This window comes from Canis lupus, chromosome 20 (assembly GCF_003254725.2).
Source record: "Canis lupus dingo isolate Sandy chromosome 20, ASM325472v2, whole genome shotgun sequence".
Classification (NCBI taxonomy): domain Eukaryota; kingdom Metazoa; phylum Chordata; class Mammalia; order Carnivora; family Canidae; genus Canis; species Canis lupus.
In genome coordinates this window covers 55,717,993-55,742,393 of record NC_064262.1, presented here as the reverse complement: position 1 = coordinate 55,742,393, position 24,401 = coordinate 55,717,993, and the positions used below count along the sequence as shown (strand labels likewise).

Sequence of the window (24,401 nt, the reverse complement as noted above, 5' to 3'; positions counted from 1 at the left end):
CCTCTGCCTGTGTCTCTGTCTCTCTCTCTCTGTGTGTGTGACTATCATAAATAAATAAAAATTAAAAAATAAAATTAAAAAAATAAAAAATTAAAAAAAAAGAGAGAGAGAGAGAGCACAAGTGGGGGAGGAGGGGAGGTGCAGGCTGCCTGTATTCCTTTGGGCAAGACATCTCTCCTCCCTCTCTCCCTGTCCCGCCCTGTGCCTCAGTTTCCTCATCTGTAAAATGGGTTGACCAAATAACCCACTCACTGAGATTTCTGGAGGATGGAGTTTACTCGTCTACTTAGCATGAGGCCTGGCATAGTGAGTCATCAATAACTGTTAGCTGTAGGGGTGCCTGGGTGGCTCAGTAGGTAAAGCATCTGCCTCTTGATCTCTGCTCAGGTTTGGATCTCAGGGTCTTGAGTTCAAGCATGGAGCCTACTTTAAAATAAACAGATAAAAAATAAAATAAAATAAAATAAACAAAGAAATAGATGGAGACATAGATAAATAAATATTGACTGTAGTTTTGATTAGATTGTGTGCTTAGATCCAGGAGCTGGGTCTGGAGGGATGGCATTGTTCTTCTTGGACAAGGTAAGTCCAAGAGAATGGGGTATGGCCAGTGTGGGGCTGGAACTCACAACCCTGAGGTCAGGAGTCGCATGCTCCACCGATTGAGCCAGCCAGGTGCCCCTCGATCCCCTTTCAAATCTTCTGATTATATCGAGAAATACTCAGATTGGGTGCTGCTGTGTCTTTCATATCTATTTCTTAATCTCTTTTTAAGAGCCACCTATTCCAGAACCTTCCACAGTCAACAGTAGCTGCGTAAAATTTAATAACATTGTTTATTTTCCTCTGCATCTAATTTGGGCGTCCCCCAAATTTGTTTTGTTTTATTTTAATTTACTCTCAAGGTATAGCGTTTCCTTTTATGATAACTGTATCAGAGGAGAAAAACGTAGTACAGTCTTCCACATTACTGTGAACTCTGGTTTTTTCCTTCATTAAATTTATTTCAGAAAGACAATTAGTGACACAATGGTAAATTGAGATTGATATTAGATGCCCCCAATAGAAGGCAACTGTACAAAATACATGTTATTATTATTATTTTTAAGATTTTGGTTTTTTTTTTTATTTATTCATGAGAGACACGCAGAGAGAGGCAGAGACACAGGCAGAGGGAGAAGCAGGCTCCCTGCGGGGAGGCTGATGCAGGACTCGATCCCAGGACTCCGGGATCATGCCCTGAGTCGAAGGCAGATGCTCCACCACTGAGCCACTCAGGCACCCCAAAAATGTATGTTATTAAATCTCTCCAAAGGTGGGTGTCCATAGGCTGGGCAATCTTTCCAGTTAACTGCAACCTGGAGATTCTGAGCTGGAGATTCTGAGGGATCCAGGGCTCACCTTTCGCAGGAAGGAAATTCCTGGCACGTCCCAGTGAGAAGAGCCAAGGGGCGTACTTTCTGAGCCCCTTCTCCGCATGTAGGCCTCGGTGGGGGTTGACCTCTAGCTGGTGGGCTTCTCTGTGAGCCCAAACGACGGGGCCCATCCCTCCAATTGAATGCCCATCCTGATCAGATTTTCCCTGGGATTAAACATTAACCCCCATATTTGGCCTTGCGGGGGCTTTATATAACCTTTAGGTCAATTGTCACATTTTACAGACGGGGAGATAGTCTCTGGGGGGAGAAATGATGTGGAGTCACAGCCAAGTTTACTGCTGAGCTGAGGATAGGAGCGAGGTCACTTGGCACGCAGTCCAGAAAGCCACTGGGCACAAAGTGGGAGAGTATAAGCCATGAGCTCACATGAGACAAGGCTCACATCCCAAACTGGCCAAGGGCAGGCACATTTATCTCGGGATCCACAGCGCCCACGGAATTGTGGGGTTCATTGCACAAACGTGTTTGGGGCCACTCTGATGGTCAGAGGTCAAAATAGGCTGGAGTGGACAGGTAAGATAGATAAACAGAGCCCCTACTGCCCCGAAGGGCTCTGCTGGAGCCACCGAGGTGGGGGCTGCCTCTGGCTGGGGTGCTCAGGATGGCTTCTTAAGGGAGGTGACCATTGGGCCGAGAGCACCCACTTTGAGGAGGTGTTGTGGGTTGAATTTTGTGGACCCCCATTCATAAATTGGAACCCAGGCCCCCAGGCCCTCAGATTGTAACTGTATTTGCAGATAGGGTCCTCACAGAGGTGATCAAGTCACAATGAGGTCCTCTGAGCGGCCTGATCCATATGACAGGTGTCCTCATACAAGGGGGAACTATGGACAGAGACACAGGGAGAAGATGGGGCCTACACAGCAGAGGAGGCCTCGTAAGGAAGCAGCCCTCTGACCCACGGATCTTGAACTTCCAGCCTCCAGGACCGGGAGACAATAAATTCTGTGGTTTCAGCCACCGTGCCTATGGGATTCCTTTGGGCAGCCTGATGAACTCATGCAAAAGTTGAAGGATGAACGGTCAGGACAAATTCAGGATCTGGAGACGTGGAAATGCCCCTGCACCCCCACGCAGCGGGCTCCTTTCCGGGGCGGAGCCAGAGGAGACACCCCTCCGCTCCACCGAGGCTGCTGCAGGATGGAAGCTGGGATGATCACAACCTCAGCCAATGGAAGCCTCCTTCCCTGGGAGAGCGTCCCTGTGACCCTTGCACGGCCATAAAGTAATCACCAAGATCTGAGGGCTGCTAGACGTGGAGGGAGGGGTGGGGATGGGGCAGAGGGGTGTGGGCCGGGGGAGGAGTGGGGGGCCGGCTCCACGTGCTGCCCTATGCTCCAGGCCCGCAGGGGCATGACCCAGGGGCCGCCCATCCTCCTGGAGCTGGGGGACCAAACACCTGCCTGTGGCCGCCTACAGGCTCGGGGAGCAGAGACCCTGACAGCTGGGTCTCCCAGTTCTGTCCACATCCGTGCCCCACCCAGACCCCCACAGGAACGTCTAGAGCCACCCACGGGCCCTCAGCATCCCTGCCCTCCCCTGTGCCTTGCTCACCACGCTTGGGCGCCGTCCCTCCTACCTCGCTCTATTCTTCTATGCACAGTCTCGTCATCTTATTTACATGCTCGTGTGCAAATGATTTTGTTCAGCCACCGTCTCCCCGCATTGGAACATCAGCTCCAGCGGGGCGCGGAGCAGGGGGGCGATTTGTCTGGGGGGCCCCCTCCCTCGACTACTAGGTAGGCCCCTACTCGTCTAGCGCATAGCAAGTGCTCAATAAATAGTGGCCACAGGGCTGAATGAATAAATGTAGGAATCCCAGGCATGATGTCCTTTATCCTTTAGGATATTATGACAAGCGGGAGGCGCCCAACCCCTGCCAAGCTGTCCTCGCTTGTGGTCCTTGGAGACCCTGGTTCAAATCTCTTGTCTTCACCTCCCCTCAGGAGCCCGGAAGGGCCCAGACACACGGAAGTGCACAGTGTCTAAGAGGGAGGATTAGGTGCTAATCAGTGGGCATTGGCCAAGAGGTGATCAGAGTCCCCCTGCCCCCCCAGCCCCCGCCTGCCCCTGCCACACCCGTATCACGAGGGTTTTGCTCACTGCCCGGCCTGGCGGTTCACCAAGGGAGGGTCCCCCGAGGTAGACGAAGAGCAGGAAGTGGAGGAGGAAGAGGAGGCAGGCAGGGAGTTGGTGGAGGAGCTGCTGCTCCCAGACCCCCTGCCTCTTCTTCCCAAACTGACCCTAAAGAGAAGTGTAGAGAGAACTCTCCAGTAAGAAGTCAAAGTAGTGGGGAGGTGACATGGTGGCCGGGCGGGGGGCGGGGAGCCCCCGCCCCAGCGGGGAAGCTGGGTGTTGTCTTAGCCGTGGCTGACTCATGGGGTGGCCTGGTGAGTCACAGCCCTTTATTAGCCTCCCCGTCCTCGTGTGCAAAGTGGGGACTGTTGTCATGACCTGACCCGTGCTGAGGCCAAAGGGCTAAGGCGGTCGGAAAGTACCAGGCAGGCATCCACCTACTGGGCCAGCATCCCAGGTTCCAAGCGTCGGGAATTTCTAACAGGTGTCCCTACTGGTGATGATGGAAACCAAAACAAAGACAGCCGATTTGGGGGCCTGGGTACCCAGAGGTTCCTTCTCAGCACCTCGTGTGCTTTATTTTATCCACCACGCCTGTCGGCTGTTGGGTGACGCCGGGCCTCTACCCCCTTTCGCAGATGAAGAAACTGAGGCAGGGAGCAGCAGAGTCGTGGGCCGTGGTGACACAGTGGCCCACGGCAGAGGAGGAGGCGAACCCAAGTCTGCTCTAATGCAGCGCCGTTGGATGGAAACACCGCGTGTCACTTGAAAATTTCTAGCACGGATTTAAACCGCACAAAGTAAAATCAAGTTCCATCTTAATAATGTAGTTGGTTAATCCAGACAAGTGGGTTAATAAATCCAAACTATTATCATCTCAACAAGTAATCGATACCCAAGCTATTAATATTCCACTTTAAAAAATATTAATGTTTGCGTCTCCCTAGTGTATTTCACCCTCTAAAACACATCTCGCATTTTGCCCCTAAATTTCCATCAGAAATACTTGATCTGGGGACGACTGGGTGGCTCAGTGGTTGAGCGTCTGCCTGTGGCTCAGGGAGTGATCCTGGGGCCCTGGGATCGAGTCCCACATCTGGCTCCCTGCAGGGAGCCTGCTTCTCCCTCTGCCTGTGTCTCTGCCTTTCTCTCTGTGTCTTTCATGAATTAAAAAAAAAAAAAAAAGAAATCCTTGATCTGTATTTATAGAACTTGTAAAACGTACAGTTAAAAACATAGATTCATGTACCCAGGCTGCTCCACATGCACCAAAAGTAGTCCATTAACTGAATTAAGTATTGGCCTTTAAATATAAATCAACAAAAATGAAATAAAGATTTCAAATCCAAAAAAAAAAAAAAAAAAGATTTCAAATCCAGTTCGGGTCAATCACACAGTATACTTGAAATGCATCGATAACTGTGTGATGTGTTCCCTGCACTGAGGCAGAGCACGTCTAACTCAGTAAACCTGTGAATCACAGAGCACTTTTTCCGTAAAGGGTCAGATAGTAAATATTTTCCACTTTGCAGGCCACGGGGTCTCTGCTGCAACTTCTCAACTCTGCCAATGTAGCATGAAAGCAACTATAAACGATCAGTAAACCAAAGGGCATGGCTGTGTGCCAATAAAGCTTTATTTACAAAACAAGCAGAGGGCCAGAACTGGCTCACAGGCTGTAGTTTGTCAACCATGTGCTAAATTCTGTGGTTACCTTTATACGTCTTCGGTTGTTCCTTCTGCAAGCATTGCTTGGGTAGCTCCTGCACGACAGGCACTGGTGATGCTATGTAGGTCTGGCCATAATTTTGCAGATCATCCTAGCTGGAGACTTTCTAGCTCTCCACCCCACATCCCCTCCTGTCACTGACTACTTAAGCACCTGGATCAGTGTTGATGCACAGAGGGATCAAAAGGTATTTTTGGTTAATGAGACAATTAATGAATATTCATATCCCTTACGATGTGTCCCTCTGCCTGGTACAGGCACTCCATAAATGTTTGCTGAGTGAATGCGTGCCCTGATAAATTAATAAAATGTACAGTGTGTCAGATGATGGTAAGTTTCTTTCTTTTTTTCTTTCTTCTTTTTTTGATGATGGTAAGTTTCTATGAAGAAGTGTAAAGCAGGGTGGGGGTGAGGACTGAGGGGGGAATTGCAATTTTATTATTTATTTATTTATTTATTTATTCATGAAAGACTGAGAGAAAGAGAGAGAGAGAGAGAGAGGCAGAGACACAGGCAGAGGGAGAAGCAGGCTCCATGCAGGGACCCCGATGTGGGACTCAATCCCAGGACTCCAGGATCACGCCCCGGGGCCAAAGGCAGGTGCTAAACCACTGAGCCACCCAGGGATCCCCATGGGAATTGCAATTTTAAAGAAGGTGGTCAGGGAGGGCTCCCTGGAGCAGGTGAATTTGAACAGAAATCTGAAGGTGAAGAGGACCAGATCTAAGAAAGGGAATTTCAGAAAGAGAGGGCAGCAGGTGCAAAGGCCCTGAGGCAGGACTCTGCCCGGTAGAGGTGAGGCCTGTGCTGAGTGGGGGGGAAGGAAGACGATGCTAAGGTGGAGAGGGGGAGGGCACTTCCATGTCATAATATGGACGGCAGCCCGGGCATGGGGGTGAGGTTGAAGCCAAGCCAGAGAGAGGGGACATTTGGAGGGGAGTGCTGATGGAGCCGGACCAGGACGCGGGAACGCAGCAGGCAGGGAGCGCACATGTTTGGAAGGCAAAGCTGTCAAGACTCAAGGACGGATTATAATAAACACGAGCAAATTTCATTGAAAGATAAAGATAAGGACATGTGGGTGGCTCAGCGGTTGGGCTCTGCTTTCGGGTCAGGTCGTGACCCCGGGGTCCCAGGATCAAGTCCCTCATCAGGCTCCCTGCAGGGAGTCTGCTTCTCCCTCTGCCTGTGTTTCTGCCTCTCTTTGCATCTCTTAGGAATAAATAAATGAAATCAATCAATAAATACATAATTTAAATGATTTCAGTGATTCGATAATGGGACCTTGAAAGTCAAAAAATAGGGAGAAAGAAACCAAAGATGTGTGGGTGGGAAAGAGCCTTTGTGGTAGTTTCAGAACTGGAGGAGCCCTCGGGGCCTGCGTTGTGTCAAGGGGACGAAATAGACCTGCCTCCGAGGGGCTCACTGTAGCTGTGGGAAAGGATGAGACCCGCTCAGCTGACACCCAAGGACAGTGTGTCCGTGCCAGTTGCCACACTCCGTATTCCAGTGTGTGCCATTGGAATGAGAGAGAGCTCTGTGGACAGAGTTAAATAGGGGGAGAATGAATAGTAAGCTCTCCGCACCCCCTCAGTCCACCCCACCCCACCCCCCGCCATGGAAAGGTCAGAAAGTCAACCTAGATCAACTCAAAATTTTAAGCCCAAAAGGGAATCCACTGACTCACATCGCTGCCACGGGTCTGAAGCCAAGGATTGGATTTCAGGTATGGCTGGATCCAGGACATCAGACCATGTTGTCAGGGATCAATTATCTCCATCTGCTTTGCGGTGTTCTGGGTGGGCTTCATCCTCCCATCGTGGGGTAATGATGGCCAGCAGCCCCAAACCTGCATTCCTTGCAGCCTGGCATCCCCAGCACGCCCAGCGTACCCTTTCTACAGATGTGGAAAGAGGAGGTGCAGAGTGAAGTTCCTCCCCCGGGGTCTCACACAGCACTTGTGAGCAGTGAACGTGGAGTTCACGCACCGGTCTGTCTGGCTCTAAGCCCTGCGTTCTTCACCCCTGAATCAAACCGCCTCCTGGGGACCCATCCTCAGGCTGGAGAGGAAGTAGGTAGCATTCTCTCAATTTCAAGAATTCTCTTATTTAAAAAAAAAAATTTTTTTAAAGAATTCTCTTATCTGAAACGTTCCCAGTTTTTTCTAACTGCCACGTGTCTGAGCTCGAATCTGGTACAGTGTGTAATCTCCAGTCAGTAAAGATTCAGGAAGCTGTTCCTCTGGGCCCTAAATGAGATGCTGGGGTTTTACAGTCACAAAATTTATACGTGAGATTGAATATAATAATTTCACGGTGTTTCACAGAGAACCCAGCGGCTTTTTGGCCATCTTACTGCTTGAGTACATCTGAAACACACACTCACAGAGAAGAAGGATTTGCCCTAGAAAACGTTAAAGAGCTCATATAGATCTGAGGTATAGGGCGCCCATGTGGCTCAGTGGGTGAGCGTCTGCCTTGGGCCCAGGGCATGACCCCAGGGTCCTGGGATCGAGTCCCACATCAGGCTCCATGTAAGGGGCCTGCTTCTCCCTCTGCCTGTGTCTCTGCCTCTCTCTGTGTGTCTCTCATGAATAAATAAATAAAATCTTTTAAAAAAATCTCAGGTACAATTCCTTGAGGTTCCTTGAGAATATAAATGCTTCCAAGAAAAATCACATATTCACCTCATATCTGTCATCACATTGTAACGGGACCTAGTTATATCTAACATCCAAGAGGGGTGATTTTTGCCCTGGGAGAAAAGCTAAGAACAAACCTTTGAATTACAATGCCTTCGAGTTCCACAAGAAAATATAAATTCTCCCATGAAAAGGAATATATGTTGTTGGTGTCAGTTATTCACCTTTAACTAGAACTAGTTATACCTAATTAACATCTCAGAGTGGGGCGGAGTTAATCCAGGCTTCAGCTAACAGGGTTCCTCCAAACCCCATTAGAAAATGTCACTGTTGGGATCCCTGGGTGGCTCAGCAGCTGAGCACCTGCCTTAGGCTCAGGCTGTAATCTCGGGGTCCTGGGATCGAGTCCCACATCGGGCTCCCTGCATGGAGCGTGCTTCTCCCTCTGCTTGTGTCTCTGCCTCTCTCTTTCTGTCTCTCATGAACAAATCAATAAAATCTTAAAAAAAAAAAGAAATGAAAAGGTCGCTGTTTCCAAGAAAAGGAATCAATGAGCCTGATATCAGCCGTTCACACTTTAGTTAGAATCAGCTCAAAGAGCTTTGAGTGCATTTCCCCCTCTGTGCTGTTGGAAACCACATGAGGTAACTTTAGGGATGGAAAGGAAGAGGGACAAGTGAGAAAGACCCGGGTTTCCTGGCTGGGCTTGGCTGGCAATCATTGATAGTAGTCACATCAGAATAAAGCGATCAGGGTGAAAGAGAGGCATCTCCTTATTTAAGGAATGTCACAAGGGAGGCATCCAGTCCTGGCGGGAACGCTGCTTTGGGGACACGGGTGCAGCCACTTACTGTTGTAGGAAAGGCAGCTCTTAAATACTAACCTGAACACCAGGAGAGCTTGTATTAGGCAACTGAACGACTGTGAAGAGCGAAGAGCGCATGATCTCGCTTTATTGGCAATGTTTTCTTTCTTTCTTTTGTTTCACATGAAATTGTACTTCCTTGGAAGATATGTCGGAGGCACACGGGTTCAAAGTCCAGGAGACTAGAGTTCCATGCAGCAGAAGCCCTCCTCCTCCTCTGGGAGCCCCCAGCCCTGAAAGCTACCCCCATCCCCATCGTGTCTCACTCCAGAGATCCTCCCCTTGTCACTCACTTGCCACATCCCGTGTTCTGCACTGTCCGTTTTTTACTTACCTGGTGCATTTTCAACGGGTAAGATACTGTCTTCGAGGGGGTGAAATCCTGTTCTTTTTTTTTTTTTTTTTTTCAGATTATTTATTCAGTGGCACCGGGGTGGCTCAGTGGTTGAGCATCTGCCTGCAGCTCAGGGCGTGATCCCGGAGTCCCGGGATCGCGTCCCACATCGGGCTCCCTGCATGGAGCCTGCGTCTCCCTCTGCCTGTGTCTCTGTCTCTCTCTCTGAGTGTCTCTCATGAATAAATAAATAAAATCTCCTTAAAAATATTTATTTATTTGACAGAGAGAAAGAGCACCAGTAGGGGAAGAGGGAGAAGTAGATTCTCCGCTGAGCAGGGAGCCCAACATGGAACTCGATCCCAGGACCCCGGGATCATGACCTGAGCGGAAGGCAAACGCTTAACCAACTGAGCCACCCCGGCGCCCTGAAAACTAGTTCTTAGGGGGTGGAAAGGATCTTCCTCTTGTGTAGAAAGCACAGATACACACAGAGCACATAAGCAGATATATAATCTACGTGTGGTATTAAAATTTCATTGGGGGGGTATGCCTGGGTGGCTCAGTGGTTGAGCGTCTGCCTTTGGGTCAGGTCATGACCCCAGGGTTCTGGGATCGAGTCCTGCATCGGGCTCCCTGCATGAAGCCGGCTTCTCCCTCTGCCTATGTCTCTGCCGCTCTCTCTCTGTCTCTGTGTCTCTCATGAATAAATAAAATATATTTTTAAAAATTTCATTGGAGAGGGGATCCCTGGGTGGCTCAGCGGTTTAGCGCCTGCCTTTGGCCCAGGGCGCGATCCTGGAGACCCGGGATCGAATCCCACATCGGGCTCCCGGTGCATGGAGCCTGCTTCTCCCTCTGCCTGTGTCTCTGCCTCTCTCTCTCTCTCTCTCACTGTGTGCCTATCATAAAAAAAAAAAAAATTCATTGGAGAAAAGAGCACAAAAATCAAAATGGTGACAAACACTAACATTGGAGCCACATACACTAACATTGCCCCAAGTCAGGGGCGCCTGGGTCGCTCAGGTCATTAAGTATCTCACTCTTGATCTCAGCTCAGGCCTTGATCCCAGAATCGTGAGTTCAAGTCCCCTGTTGGGCTCCACCGCTGGGTGTGGAGCCTACTTAAAAAATAATAATACATGTTGCCCCATATAGATACGTACAAATAATTTGCATTCATTTTCTTTCTTTTTTAAATTAAATTTAATTTTTCTGATTTTTAAAAAATCCCCATTCATTTTCAAAGCCACGTAACATTCCACGCTCGGGATACACCAGACTCTATTAACCCATCCCCTCTGGATGGCTGTTTTGTGGTTTCTTTTTTTTTTTTTTAACATTTTATTTATTTATTCATTAGAGATACACACAGAGAGAGAGGCAGAGACACAGGCAGAGGGAGAAGCAGGCTCCATGCAGGGAGCCTGATGTGGGACTCGATCCCGGGTCTCCAGGATCACACCCCGGGCTGCAGGCGGCGCTAAACCGCTGAGCCACCTGGGCTGCCCCAGGGTGTTTTGTGGTTTCTAATGTTTTACTAAGTGTCTTCTGTAGGCGATTAGGTATTTTGTGCACTTTTCATCGAGGGGGAATTCATTTACAGTGATACTACGCGGGTCTCCGCTGTGTTCAATTTGACGAGTTTCGACAATTCTATACGTTGCTCACATAACAGCGTCTGACAATAAGATCTAGAACATTTTCACGTCCCTTCGTGCCCCCGTCCTTCAGGTCCCCGCTCTACCCAGGCAGCCGCTCTCCATCCCCAGAGATTACTTCGCTGGTTCCCCGGATCCCACCAAATGGAATCCTAACGCTGCGTATTCCTCTGTGACAGGTGTCTTCTGACACAACGTCTGTGACATTCACGCACGAGGTTGCATGCGTCACTGATTTATTCCCTGCAGTGGGCTGATAGCGCGATGGTGTGTGGATAAGCCAGTCAATTTATCCATTCCCCTGTCCTTGGATATTTGAGTTGTTTCCAGTTCCGAGCGATGATGGGATAAAGCCGCTCTGAACCTTCAAGTACAAGTCTTTCCGTGGACGTTTCATTTGCGGGCCTCCTAGGCAAACATCCAGGAGCGAACTTGCTCAGCCATATAGTAGACGCGTGTCATTCTGGCGAGTGCCCTTAACATTGTCACCTGGCGGGGCGCTTGAGTGGCTCAGTGTTGAGCGCCTGCTTTGGGCCCAGGGCGTGACCCCAGGGTCCTGGGATCGAGTCCCACCCACATCGGGCTCCTGGCAGGGAGCCTGCTTCTCCCTCTGCCTGTGTCCCTGCCTCTCTCTCTGTGTCGCTCATGAATAAATACATAAAATCTTAAAAAAAAAAAATCCAAAACATTGTCGCCTGGCAGTCGTGGTGCAGAACGCACCAAGCAAAGATGGAAAACAAAACCCCGCGCCCCCACGATCAAGTTTGGGAAGCGCCACAAGCCCCGGCCGCCCCAGAACATAGCACAGCGCAGCGCCCGTTCCTCCGTCGGCTTTGAGCAGAGCATCCTCTCGTGCTGTGCTCACACTTACACGCGGGGGCGGAAGCTACTGTGGGCATGCTGCCTTGGATTGCAGCCCAGCGTTGCCTTGAAGTCCGCGTTCATGTTCCGTAAGTGAGATAATGTGATGCCAAGGGCATCAAAAAGTCCTCCTCTCCCGCACTGCTTATCCTTATCGGACTTGTGTCATAACTCTCCATGGGGGCATATAAATGCCTTCTAAAGTCCATAATTACATAAAAAATTTAAATACAAATATCTGGGGGAAAGGCACCCTGGAGTCTAAACCTCCAGGGAAAAAAAAAATAAATAAAAAAAATAAAAAAATAAACCTCCAGGGAGGGGTGAGTGAGTGATGCCCCTGCTGGCAGGTGAGAGAGCTCTATGTGAAGGAGCCCCCCGGCTCAGGGGTGGGGGTGGGGGCGGGGGGATCACCAGGGAGGGGGAGGCGGGGAGAAGCCAGAAGTCAGACCTCGCCTACCTCGGGCACCTGCCGCAGAGAAGCGCCTCCAAAGCAAAGGCTGCACAAATATGGCTGGGATGGTGAAGGCCAAGCCGACAGAGCCCTTAAAAATTCAACACAGGGGGGCTGCTGGGGGGCTCAGCGGTGGAGCATCTGCCTCTGGCTCAGGGCATGACCTCGGGGTCCCGGATTGAGTCCCGCATCAGGCTCCCTGCAGGGAGCCTGCTTCTCCCTCTGCCTGTGTTCTCTGTGTGTGTGTGTGTGTGTGTGTGAGATAAATAAATAAATAAAATCTTTTTAAAAAAATAAATAAGTACAGTTCTGAATGATGAGAAAGAGGCAGCCATGGGGAGATCCAGGGGAAGCATGTTTCAGGCTGAAGAAACAGCACATGCAAAGGTCCTGGGGTCACAACCCGGTCTGGCATGTTGAAGGAACAGCGAGGAGGCCCGGGTAGCTGGAACAGACAGACCGAAAGGGGAGAGAGGGAGAAGGCAGGGCAAGCAGAGGTCGGGGCGCGGCGTTCAGGGCCTTGGGGGGCAGCCCGCGGCAAGGAGTTGGGCTTAAACTAAATACAGCGGGAGGTGGTTAGGAGCTTTGTGAGTGGAGGAGAACTGAACGGAGCCTCGTGTGGGCCAGGCACGATGCTGGGCGCCAGGCTCACGGCGGCGACGGAAACACCCTCCTTGCTCTCGAGAAATTCACATCGCGCCGTTTCTGTCAATGGACCCGGCATCATTCATTCACGGAACAAACATTTGATGAGGGGCTGCTGTGTGCCCGCCGGGTGCGGCCCTTGTGTCTGACGGGGACTCACAGCAGCAGTCGCGCCCCCAGGACCCCCGGACTACGTCGATGTGGAGCCCGATGTGGGACTTGATCCCAGGACTCCAGGATCACGCCCTGGGCCAAAGACAGATGCTCAACCGCTGAGCCACCCAGGCGTCCCCTAGGACTGTACTTAAATGTCACCTTCTCAAGGGGCGTCTGGCTGGCTCAAGCTGGTAGAGCATGTAGCTCTTGATCTTGGGGGCTGTGAGTTCAAGCCCCACGTTGGGTATAGAGCTTAATTAAAAAATTAAGAAAAGGTCACCTTCTTAAAAGAGGCTTTTCCAGCCCTCGGTTGCCGTTCACTGTGGTTCCACCCAGTTTCTTGGTGGCCCTTGCTTATTTATCTGTTTCCTGATTTATTTATGTATTTATGGTCCAGCTTATTCAGTGCTTTATCCGTAGCGCTTAAAACAGTGGTGGGCACAGAGAAGGCGCACGACGGGTAAGGGTGATTGAGCACCGCTGTGCGCAGGTACTTCCTAGATCCTGGGGGCCCAGCAGAGAACACAGGAAACTCCATTCTAGCCTGGAAGGCCCTGGCGGGGGAAGGGAGGAATCAGGTAAGACAAAACAAAAAACAAAAACAAAAACAAAAAAAACAAAACACAGGTAGACAAACAAGACAATGTCAAACAGTGAGGGGCTCCTGAAGACAGCAATGTCACACAGAGCTCTGGGGATGGGCTCCTGGGGTGATGGTGGTGGGGGTTGTGGTCACACATAACCTCTCAGCCTTCTGGGCCAAAGACAGTGAGAGTCAGGGGTGGAAGAGGGGGGGCGCAGTTCCACGCAGGGGGAACAGCAAGTGCAAAGGCCCTGAGGTGGGAGCCAGTTTGGGTCAATCAATACTCGGTGGATAGACGAACGATGGAAGATTCTAGAAGGAACTGATTGCTGCTTAAGTTTGGCTGTGGAGGGCTTGGAGGGTGGGTAGGAGGTTGCCAGCTCCAGGGAGAAGGGAGCTTCTGGCCAAGGAAACGGCTTCGGCAAAGGCCCGGGCCGTCCGTTTTGGTTTTGTTCTGTCCCGGGAGTGGACAGGACCCAACCAGGGGCCCTGGGCCTTCTTGGAGCCCCACATCCTGGGACACAGAACAGAAACAGTTGCTGAAAGTAGGGGAGAGGTCATGGCAGAGCTGAGGCACCCAGACTTTGGCCTTTGCCCACTGCCGGCTCGAAAAGCACAAAACACCGAGATAACGGTCTTCCCTCCCTTCCCCCAGCCTGCCCCGGTGTCACTGGTCCTTAACCCCGTCCATCTCGCCTGTCCCCCAATCGGCAGCCAGGGACGGGCTGGGAGCTCCGGAGCCTATTTCAGCATCTTTTGGGGGTGGTGACAGAGCCGGGAGAGGAGCGAGCAGAGCCCCGGGGCCTGGTGTCACAGCCACCCGGGAGGGCGCCCCTACAGAGCCCGCTGGCCTGGCCTCGTGAATGGGGATTTAGCAGCTGGAAAGGTGAGTCCTGCCCAGGGCGCTGCGGGAGGGAGGGTCGAGGCCCAGAAGTCCTCCGAAGCTCGTGCGGGGTTGGAAGGAGCCTCACACACCCCATCGGACCGGCGGGAAGACCCAGAGGCCCAGAGAGAGCACGGAATGGCCAAAATCGTGCCTCCATCCCGGGGTGCCCTGTTCTCTCCTCTGGGAGCGGGGGTCCCGTTGGGCGGGATGGGAGGGCAAGGCGGGAGCTGGGTTTCATCAGCCTCGTAGGAGTTGGCCGAGCTGCTCACCCCACGCATGCACCTGTTGAGTACTTGGAGAGAAATCGGCTGCCGTGGCCCCGGGAGGGCCTGGGTCAGCTCGGCGGACCGTCTGGAGATGGAGGCTCCAGGGCCGGGGTGGGGGTTGAGCTCGAGCCACAGACGGACCTGGGTGGTGCACAGGTGCGATTTGGGAGGAGCGGGCACTGTGCGGTCCTCATGCCTGTCCCCTCCCTGCCCCAGATGGCTTCCTCCGCTGGTCCCCTGGACCCCATTGGCAGCCTGGAGCTCCTAGATCTCCTGTTTGATCAGCAGGACGGCATCCTGAGGCATGTGGAGCTGGGTGAGGACTGGGACCACGTCGGGGACCAGGTGAGCACACGCCGGGCTTTGCGCAGCATTTAGGGCTCGCAGAGCTTAGTCCTAGCAAAGCGCATCATCGTGTCGGACCTCTCGGCCACCCTAAGGAGTAGCTGGCATCAGCTGTTTCTCACAGATGAGGAAACTGAGGCTCGGCCCAGAGAGGGGCCGTAACTCACCCGGGGTCACACAGCCGTTTGGGGTTGGGGTCAAACTCAAACTCAGGGCTCAAGCCTCCGGAGTGGCTACCCATGCGACAGGATTGTGTTCAGGCTCCGACAACCCGGGAGGAGGAGGCATCAGCTTTCTGGGGCCCAGAAAGGACAATTGAGGCCCCGAGAGGACCCGTGGCTGGCTCGGAGTCACACAGCCATCCAGAACAAAGCAGAGCGCTTTTAATGCCCCCACCCCGTCCCCGTCTGTTCCCACCAGGTCCTACCAGGCCCGGACTCTGACGATTTCCTAAACTCCATCCTGGCTCCTGGAGACTCGGTCCCCAGCTCTCCGATCTGGTCCCCTGCAGCCAGTGACAGCGGCATCTCCGAAGACCTGCCCTCCGACCCCCAGGACACCCCTCCCCGCAGTGCAGCCGCCGCCACCCCCGCCGGCTGCCACGCCCTGGAGTCTGGCAAGGGCCTCTGTGCCTCCTACCACCCCGGACCCCCTTGCCTTGCCGGCGGCCCCGGACCAGCGACCCAAGCCCTGGAGGCCTCTGTGGCCATAGACTTGGGTGGGTTGCGCATCTTCGTCCACTTCCCTGGCCTCCTTCCAGGCGCACATTGTCCCCGCCTCTGGGATTGATGCTGGGGCCTATTCCCCCTACGGCGACCTCGAGTCCCTGTGGGGTTTAGAAATGAGTCAGAGCCGCTGAGCTGGGACGCAACCCTGGCAGGCTGGCTCCTGCCCCGGGTGCCACACTGTCAGCCTCATCTTTGAACCTCCTACATCTGGATGCTCCATGAAAGCATGGGAGGTCACGGGACCCTGGGCCTCCGGACGCTCCTCTGGGTCTGGGGAAAACTAGCCTTGTACAGAAGGCACCCCCACCCCACCCCCATGCGGCACCAGCAGGGTGTCCCTTGTCCCTTGAGCTCTTACTAGACTCATTGAGGAGTTGACAAAACTGAGGCTCAGAGACGTTTAGTGAGTTAACCAAGGTCATACAGCTCTGCCCAGGCAGGATGAGAACCAAGAGCAGTGTGACCCCGAAATCTGTGCTCCGGAGAGCAGCCTGCCTGTGGGTGCCAGGTGGGAGGGAGCCTGCGGTGACTTAGAGCTGTCCCTGCCCCCAGGGGGAGATAAGGCGAAGCCGGCTGGAGATCTAGCCTATAATCCTGGGCGATAACAGCCGCTCCCTCCTGGGCCAGCGGTGGGTCCCTCCGTAACGTCCTGGTGAATCGGCTTCCCCTTTGCCATCAGAGCGAAGACGGAGGCACCGCTTGGGGCTGTCTGCTTCATCCCAGGCCGTGCCCCAAATCTCCACCACGGTGTGGCTGGGGGCTATCCTGGCAGGCTTCCTGGAGGCGGCAGGTGGACGCCGGGAGCTCAGCTGCCCCCCAACCTGACGCTTCCCTGTCTGTGTCCCCATCTGCCCTGCTCAGAAATGTGGAGCTCAGGCCTCGGTTCTGAGGAGCTGGGGGAGCTTGCAGGCCCGCCTCCGTGCTGCAGCCTCACGGTGAAAGACCTCCTCCTCTCCGGCAGCGGCGCGGACCTGGTGAGCAGCCCCGACCCCAGCCCTCAGAGCATTAGGGCTGCCGCCGCGGTTCTTAGGACCCCAGTACCTCCACTTCAGAGCCCGGGGATACTGAGTTACAGGCAGGGTAGGGCACTCTCCACTGCGGTAGTAAATAACAATTTAAAAAATAGCCAAAACTGACCAAGCGTCTGCTTACTATAGGCCAGACATTCTCCTAAATGCTTTAGGAAGATCACCTTTCAATTCGCAGTGATGCTAATTATTGGGGCTCCTGCTGTATTAATTTTACTCTTGAGGAAGCGGGCACAGAGAGGGTCATTGATTTGCCTGAAGTCACCCAGCGGCCACTGGCTCAATCCCTGGGTTGGCCTATGGGGTCGTTGCACACCCACCCAGGGCCACCTGCCTTTCCAAGGGCTTCGAGTGCCCATAACCCAGGCCTGACAACCCAGTTAGTGCCCCCACTTCACAGATGGGGAAACTGGGGCTGATCAATGGCCTGGCATTCCTGGGTGGTGGGGATTGGTCCAAAGACCAACAGACTGCCCCAGTCGGTACCTTTGTCCTGGGGTCTGCTGTTCCTCAGGGCGACATCTCCAGGACTTTGGCACTTGGATTACAAAGTGCTTTCATTTCTAGTGCTTAGCTTTCGTGATTTAAATTTAACTAAACACTTAAAATTTTTTTTAAAGACTTTATTTATTTATTCATGAGAGACAGAGAGAGAAAGAGAGAGAGGCAGAGACACAGGCAGAGGGAGAAGCAGGCTCCACGCAGGAAGCCCAATGTGGGACTCGATCCCGGGACCCCAGGATCACGCCCTGGGCTGAAGGTGGTGCTAAACCGCTGAGCCACGCAGGGATCCCCTAACTAAACACTTTTTTAAAAAGGCAAATGCATCCACACAGGCCAAATCCCAAAGGCAAAGACAGGCAGCAGGGAGAGCGTCTGCCTCTCCCAAGGCTGCAGCTACCTCACGTCCCACAGAGGTCCCAGTGACTCCTTCCAAAGGGATTCCTTCTCCTTCTTTTATTTTTTTTTTAGGTTTGACATAATAGGAAGCATCCCACACTTACCATTGTTTTTGTCGCTTTATTTTTTAACTTGAGGGTTTTTTGTGCCGATTGCTTTATATCATGATACGGGGCCCCACCTTTTTCACAGCCCCCCTCCCCGCACATCTGGGTCATGCCTTATTTAATCCGTCCTGTATTGCCAGATAGCCCCGCTGTGTCCAGCCCTTTGCTATTGCAGACAGCGCTGCAGGGAATTGTCAGAGCCCAGAACAGAGCCTGGCACGTAGTAGGTGCTAACTACGTAGTTTTCACATGACTATTTGTTAAATGGACGAAAAGCCTGCGTGTCCGCCGTTTCGTCCACGTGCAAGGGCATCGGTAGGATCAGCTCCCGGCTCGGGGGCGTGGTACTGGCTCTCTTGAGCCCTCGCGCTGATGGGGACCTGACAGCAGGAGAGACTCGAGAGTTTTTCAAATCCAGGGCCGCTTTTTCATTTCCTGGAGGCTGTCGGTTTCCCTGCCCCCAGTGCCACGTCCCCATTTCCCCCACAGCAACAGCATCACCTGGCAGCCCCCCACCTGTTGCGACCTGGGCCCGAGCAGTGCCAGGAGCTGGTGCTGACAGAGGACGAGAAGAAGCTTCTGGCCAAAGAAGGCATCACCCTGCCCACCCAGCTGCCCCTCACCAAGGTGAGCTGGGGCTCCGGGCCCGGCCCCCTTTCCTGCAGCCACCTGCTCCTGAGTCCCCCCCCCCACCATGAGTCTCCTGCGCTGCAATGTTAGGGCACATCTGTCTGTCATTGGAGCCTGGAAATCCATCCTAAAAGCCAACTCAGCAGGCAGGACTTGACACCCCAGAGCCGAGGGTGGGCTTACAGGCAGCGGCGGTTTGGGTGCTGGGAGCCATCCTGGTGCCCTTCACTCTTTATCACAGCCCCTTGCAGGCCAGAGCTGCCCAAAGGGGTGACCTGCAGGCCAGGTACGTGCAGCAGACAGGCTTCCTCTGCTGCATTAAAAAAAAAGATTTTATTTATTTATTCATGAGAGATGCACAGAGAGAGGCAGAAACACAGGCAGAGGGAGAAGCAGGCTCCCTGCGAGGAGCCAATTCGAGACTCGATTCCAGGACCCCGGGGTCACGCCCTGAGCCAAAGGCAGACGCTCACCCGCTGAGCCACCCAGGTGTCCCTGTGCTGCATTTTGTTTAAATTGGTTGCTAACAGTTCTCTGGCCGGGAGTCTTCATACAAGAGTTCCGTGACTGTGGGCCACGTACTCCCACCTCCACGTGCAACCAGCTCGCGGCAGCCCCCTGCCCTCCTCTCCCCCCCCATGCTTCACTCAACTCCCAGTCCTGGGCTTGCGGTTCTGGCAGGCAGGACAGTCCTTGGCCTCGGTACCCGCCGGCCCAGGCTTGGCCAGAAGGTGGCGCGAGCGCACCAGTGTGCAAAGTCCGCGGGCCAGTTCCTAACTGGGATTGGGATCTGGGAAAATCTCAGGGCCCAGCCCCTCCCACCCTGGAGACCCTGCAAGAACTTAGAGGGAGTCATCGGGAGTCTTCCCCGGGCGGGCCGGGAGGGCTCCCACGGGAAGGGCGTGGGGCCGGGCAGCCGAGCAGACCGTCCTCCCCATGTCGTTGTGCAGTACGAGGAGCGAGTGCTGAAAAAAATCCGCCGGAAAATCAGAAACAAGCAGTCGGCCCAAGAAAGCCGGAAAAAGAAGAAGGAATATATTGATGGCCTGGAAACTCGGTGAGGCTGGGGGCCTAAGATGCGGCCCTTGGGGTGAGGGAGGCGACCGATGCCCGGGGACGGGTGGGTGCCACGTGGCTAAGGTCACAGTGTGGGGGGCCTACAAAATTATAGAGGTTTCCTCGCTCTCTCGGGCAGAGGTCATTTTTCATGTGAATTGCAAGGTTGGAAAGATTCCTAGAGAAGACAGAGGCTTGGTCTCGGGGATCCCTTATTCTCCTAGAACCAAGAAAGGAGAATATATATTTAACCTGTTTTGTTCTGGCTCTCTGCCCGAGGGTGGGGGGCTTACTCCCCTGGTCTGAGCATCCCTGGTCCTCAGCTGGCAAGGCTTCCTCCAGAGTGTGTATGGGAAGGATGGGGATGGGGGTTTGGGGGGGGTCAGTCCTTCTCGGCAGAACTTCCTCAGCTGAAAAACTCCAACCCCCGTTTCATCCAATCACCTCTTTTTTTTTTTAGCTCCAATCACCTCTTAACTCATATAAGAGGACAGGCTCCGGTTTCTTCTTTACCAGAAACATAACAAGGGAACGAACTCAGTTTTTTTTTTCTTTTAAGATTTTATTTATTTATTTATGGGAGACACAGAGAGAGGCAGAGACACAGGCAGAGGGAGAAGCAGGCTCCCCATGGGGAGCGCAATTTGGGACTCGATCCCGGGACCCCAGGGTCACGACCTGAGCTGAAGGCAGACGTTCAACCACTCAACCGCTGAGCCCCCCGGGCGCCCCACAAGCTCACTTTCCAAACTGGAACTGACTCGATGGAGTGTTATATGTTTTCCCAAGTCAGTTTTGGGGTGCCATACATTTCTGGGAAGTTGTCCGTTACAAACATACCCCCCAAAACGGTTCGTAGTTGTCTCTTATTATCTTGCTAAGCTCTGCGCCGTCGGCAGTCGTGCCCATTTTAATAAACTCATGCTGTTCATCTGTGCCTTCTGTTTCTCCTTCATCTTCTTGACTCATCTTGCCGCAGACTTATTTATTGGATTATTCTTGCCAGAGAACGGCTTTCTGGCTTTCCCCTCCCCCCCGCCTCCCGGATTGTTGTGTTGTAGTTCTTTATTTCTGCTCTTAACTTTACTATTTGTTAAAATCTGTTTAAATACGATGAGTTGCCATATAGTGTATTACTAATTGCAGCAGTAGAGTTCAGTGATTCATCCGTCTTATTGCTCTTAGCTTTGATACGTTCTTCCTTGATGCTTCATGTTGGAGGAAGTCTGTTCTGTCGTCCTTTTGCTAATTTTCAACACGTGTGCGTCCAGCTTGTCGAGCTGTATAAAGGCTGGTGAAGGTCCGAACCCGCCACGCCTCCCTGCCCCAGCCTTTCCGTTAGCTGCCCCTCGTGCACATACTGTGATTTGCACCATTGTCATTACCACTGGGTTCTTGGGTCTTCCTTAATCCACATCATGGATTCTTCTCTATCCTGTGAGTTATTAGGAGGACCTCTCAGTTGTGGGTGGAGGGCTTATTCCTTCCCCTGGGTACAACATGAAGACCTGCACTGCTGGGATTTGAGTGCTTCGGTTCCACATCTGAGTGGTCTGGGCCAAGACATGCTCATAGATGGCTGCAGGTGGGAAAGGTGGGGCCCCCACTTGGATCTGGGATCCCTAGGTGGACGGATCTCCGTCAGCATGTTCCTCAGATGCGATCTGCGAATCTTTCTTTCATGTCGTTCTCCCAAACACCGTGAACTAGGTAATTGTCCCATTTTACAGGTGAGGGGACTTAAGGCAGAGAGTAGAGTGGCGTGAGCTCACGGGGAGGGTGAGGATTGTAACCTGGTTCTCCTCCGACTCCCAGTCATCCAACTACTTGGTCTTCTGGAAGCATCCCTGCCCAAGTTTGGCATCCCATTCCCAGTCCTAGGGGCACTGGCTGGAGTGAAGCCCCCACATCCATGCAGAGATGGGATCTAGGAGCCAGGCAGACCTGGGTTCAAATGCTGACCCTGTCCGCAGACTTGCTGGGTGGTTTTCGATGAATGACTCCCCGTCTCTGGCCTCGGGTTCCCCACCTGTAAAATTGGACCTCATGGGGAGATGTCAGCTGGGCCGGTTGGTGACATGGGCATATGATGAAGGTCACTGTAACATTCTCCTTGCAGGATGTCAGCCTGCACTGCCCAGAACCAGGAGCTTCAGAGGAAAGTCTTGCATCTCGAGAAGCAGAACCTGTGAGTCTTGGTCTAGCTGTGGCAGAGGATAGGGGGAGCGGGCCCCTTGCAGGAGAGGTGGACAATGTGGGTGACAGCCTCTGTGACGGCGAGGCAGAGCAAGGGTGAGGGCTCCCCCTAGAAAGGGGGCAAGGTGCATGGAGGAGGGCACTCGGATGTGGGGGCAGGTGTTTCTAGTGAAGGAAATGGCAGGTGAATGTCCAGAGGCTGGAAACTCCGTGTGCTGGAGGACTGCATGTGGTTCTAAGAGATGCAGCCATCTACTCGATATTTATTTGGCACCTCATCTGTGCCAGGCATCGTTCTGGGCACTGGAACCCAACAGTAAACAGAGTCTCCCTACTTTTGGAACTCATGGTCTAGGGGGAGACATACTCAAGACAAATGAAACTATATTAAAAAATTATTTTCAAATACTAATTGTCACTGAGAAGAGGTGAAGGCACTGGAGAATGAGTGGGGGCTATTCTGGGCAGGGAGGTCAGATAAGGCAACTTTTGAGCTGAGACTTGATGGATGAGAAAGAACCAGCTGCTGCAAAAAGACCTGAGGGAATAACGTCCTTGGTACAGAGGGAACTGGCATGTGCAAAGGTCCTGGAGCAGGACTGGGTCTGGCATGATGGTGGAACAGCATGTGGGCCCGTGTGGCTGGAGCAGAGTGGATGAGGGGGAGAGAGGGAGGAGGAGAGAGGAGGGGGAGGACGGAGCAGGTTGTGCAGGGCCTGGGGGCCATGGGGGAGGACCTGGGCTTTTACCCCAGGGAGGTAGGATCCCTGGGAGGGTTGAGAGAAGCCCACTTCCATTGGAAAAGTGCTGTCTGCCTACTGCTTGGAGCATTAACCCTAGGGGGCAGGAGAGGCCTTAGGGGGGCAGAGTAGAGGCTGGGGCTGGCGTTTTGGTGAGAGAATAGCGGCCTGGATCAGGGAGGTGGGGGTGCAGAGAAGTGAGTGGGTGCCCGGGGGTGGGATGTTCAGGGAGATTTACTGAGGCAAAGAGGGGGAATCTGGGACTTTGAAGACCAGTGGGGCCATGAGGGATGAATGGGATTCAGACACCAGCCAGACTAGGAGACCCCAGAAATGGATGGGAGTCAGATCATGGCCCTGTGGGGCTCAGCCAAGGCCCACCCATTCCTGCTAAGGTCTCTCCTGGAGCAGCTGAAGAAACTCCAGGCCATTGTGGTCCAGTCCACCAGCAAGTCAGCCCAGACAGGCACCTGCCTAGCGGTAAGTCCTGGTCCCCAGAATAACGGGGGTCCTTGGCCTCGGCAGAGGGGTCTGTGAGGGGAGCTGAGCATAACCCAAGCCCCAATTTAAGCACGATCCTGTCTTCTGGGCCTTGGTTTCTTTGCTCACAGGGTGGGGGGAGGGATGGGGTGACCTCCCCCATCTCTGCCAGGTCCTGCTGTTCTCCTTTGCCCTCATCGTCCTGCCCTCCATTAGCCCTTTCGTCGCCAACAAAGCCAAGCACGCCGGAGACTACGCACCTGTTCGAGGTAGGCGGGCTAGGGACGCTCTGCCCCCCCAAACCCCTCTGGGCTGCACCATGCGCATTGTTCCCTTGTTTCCCCAAAGGGCCTCTGGGGGACGGGGAGGGGACCCCCTTGTCGCTACACCGTGATGCTGGGGCTAGAGAACGGAGGGACACCAGTCCCCCACCCCATCCCTCATGATCCTCCCAACCCCTGCTCAGTTTTCTCCAGAACTTTGCACAACGACGCTGCATCTCGTGTGGCCCCCGACGCCATACCCGGCTCCGAGGCCCCAGGACCACGGCCCAAGGGTGGCACACCCCAGGAAGGGTCTCCCGGCAGCCCCGTGGCGGACTGGGAATCTCGCACATCGGCTCTGGACAACTGGACAAAGGGGCTGGACAACTCGACCCCTGATCTCGGACAACTCGACGCTCACCCTGCGCAACTCGACACTCATCCCGGACAACACAACTCTTGTCCCAGACAATGCGACACTCATCCTGGGCAACGACTCGGAGAAGCTGAACCCGCCAGCCACCTTGCTGGGCTGGACTGCGCCTGAGCCAACGCTCAGCTCTGGGCGGGTGGGATTGGAGGCAGCGGGGGAGGAGCTGTGAGCAGCATCGGGACGTGCCCCCCGCCCCCCAGCCCCTGGGCTGAGGGGCCCTTGTGTGGACAGCGACGGGCAAGGGGGTGAGAGGCGAGACCTGGCGGAGGAGCCGGGATGCAGACGCACAAACTGTACACTCACGGACCCAGAGACGCACAGAGCACGCTCAGACACGGGGCGGCCACAGGGCCACAAAGCCTGAGAAATACACAGACCCAGGCGGAGGCCAGGCGGACACACGCACACACCCCGCGCCCCCGCAGCTCGCCTGCCCGGGACTCCTCCCTGCGCCTGCACACAGGGAAGAGAAACCCGCGGACTCTGCAGGGACCCTGACCCCGGAACCACGGCCCACGGCCACCCCTCTTTTCTAAGATTGTAGAGATCCTTAGTAAAGTATTTTGGCAGAACACAGCCGGCGCGAAGCAGGGGGGGGGGGGGGGGCCTGTGCCACAGTCCAGGGCCCGGCCTCTCCTCTTGGAAGCGGCGGGAGAGCCTTCAGCACCTTGGAGAGCGGCCGCGAGCGCCGCAGGGCCCGCGGGGCGTCAGGTGTGTGTATGGGGAAGGTCTGGGGCCCTGCCCACCTGCTCAGGCTTACGGATGAGGAGACTGAGGCACGATGGAGGTGAAGGGCCCGGCTGGAACCGGCCGTGCCTGCACTCTCCGAATGCGTGGTGACTCCCCACCTGCTCTGCGCAGGTGCAGGTGCTTGGGGCTGTGAACCAGACCAAAGGCCA

At 53.8% G+C, this 24,401-nt stretch overlaps 1 protein-coding gene across 1 annotated transcript; it reads left to right on the top strand.

Moving 5' to 3' along the window:
• Positions 1-558: 558 nt before the first annotated feature.
• On the top strand, positions 559-24,074 carry CREB3L3 (cAMP responsive element binding protein 3 like 3). Its single transcript, XM_049098222.1, has 14 exons — positions 559-582; positions 2,781-2,887; positions 3,497-3,695; positions 14,217-14,330; positions 14,813-14,941; positions 15,362-15,659; positions 16,531-16,643; positions 18,194-18,331; positions 19,285-19,391; positions 21,510-21,578; positions 22,722-22,806; positions 22,979-23,075; positions 23,273-23,471; positions 23,536-24,074. The coding sequence occupies exons 1-14, from the start codon at positions 559-561 to the stop codon at positions 23,669-23,671; spliced, it is 1,815 nt and encodes a 604-aa protein (XP_048954179.1). The 3' UTR covers positions 23,672-24,074.
• Positions 24,075-24,401: the final 327 nt, after the last annotated feature.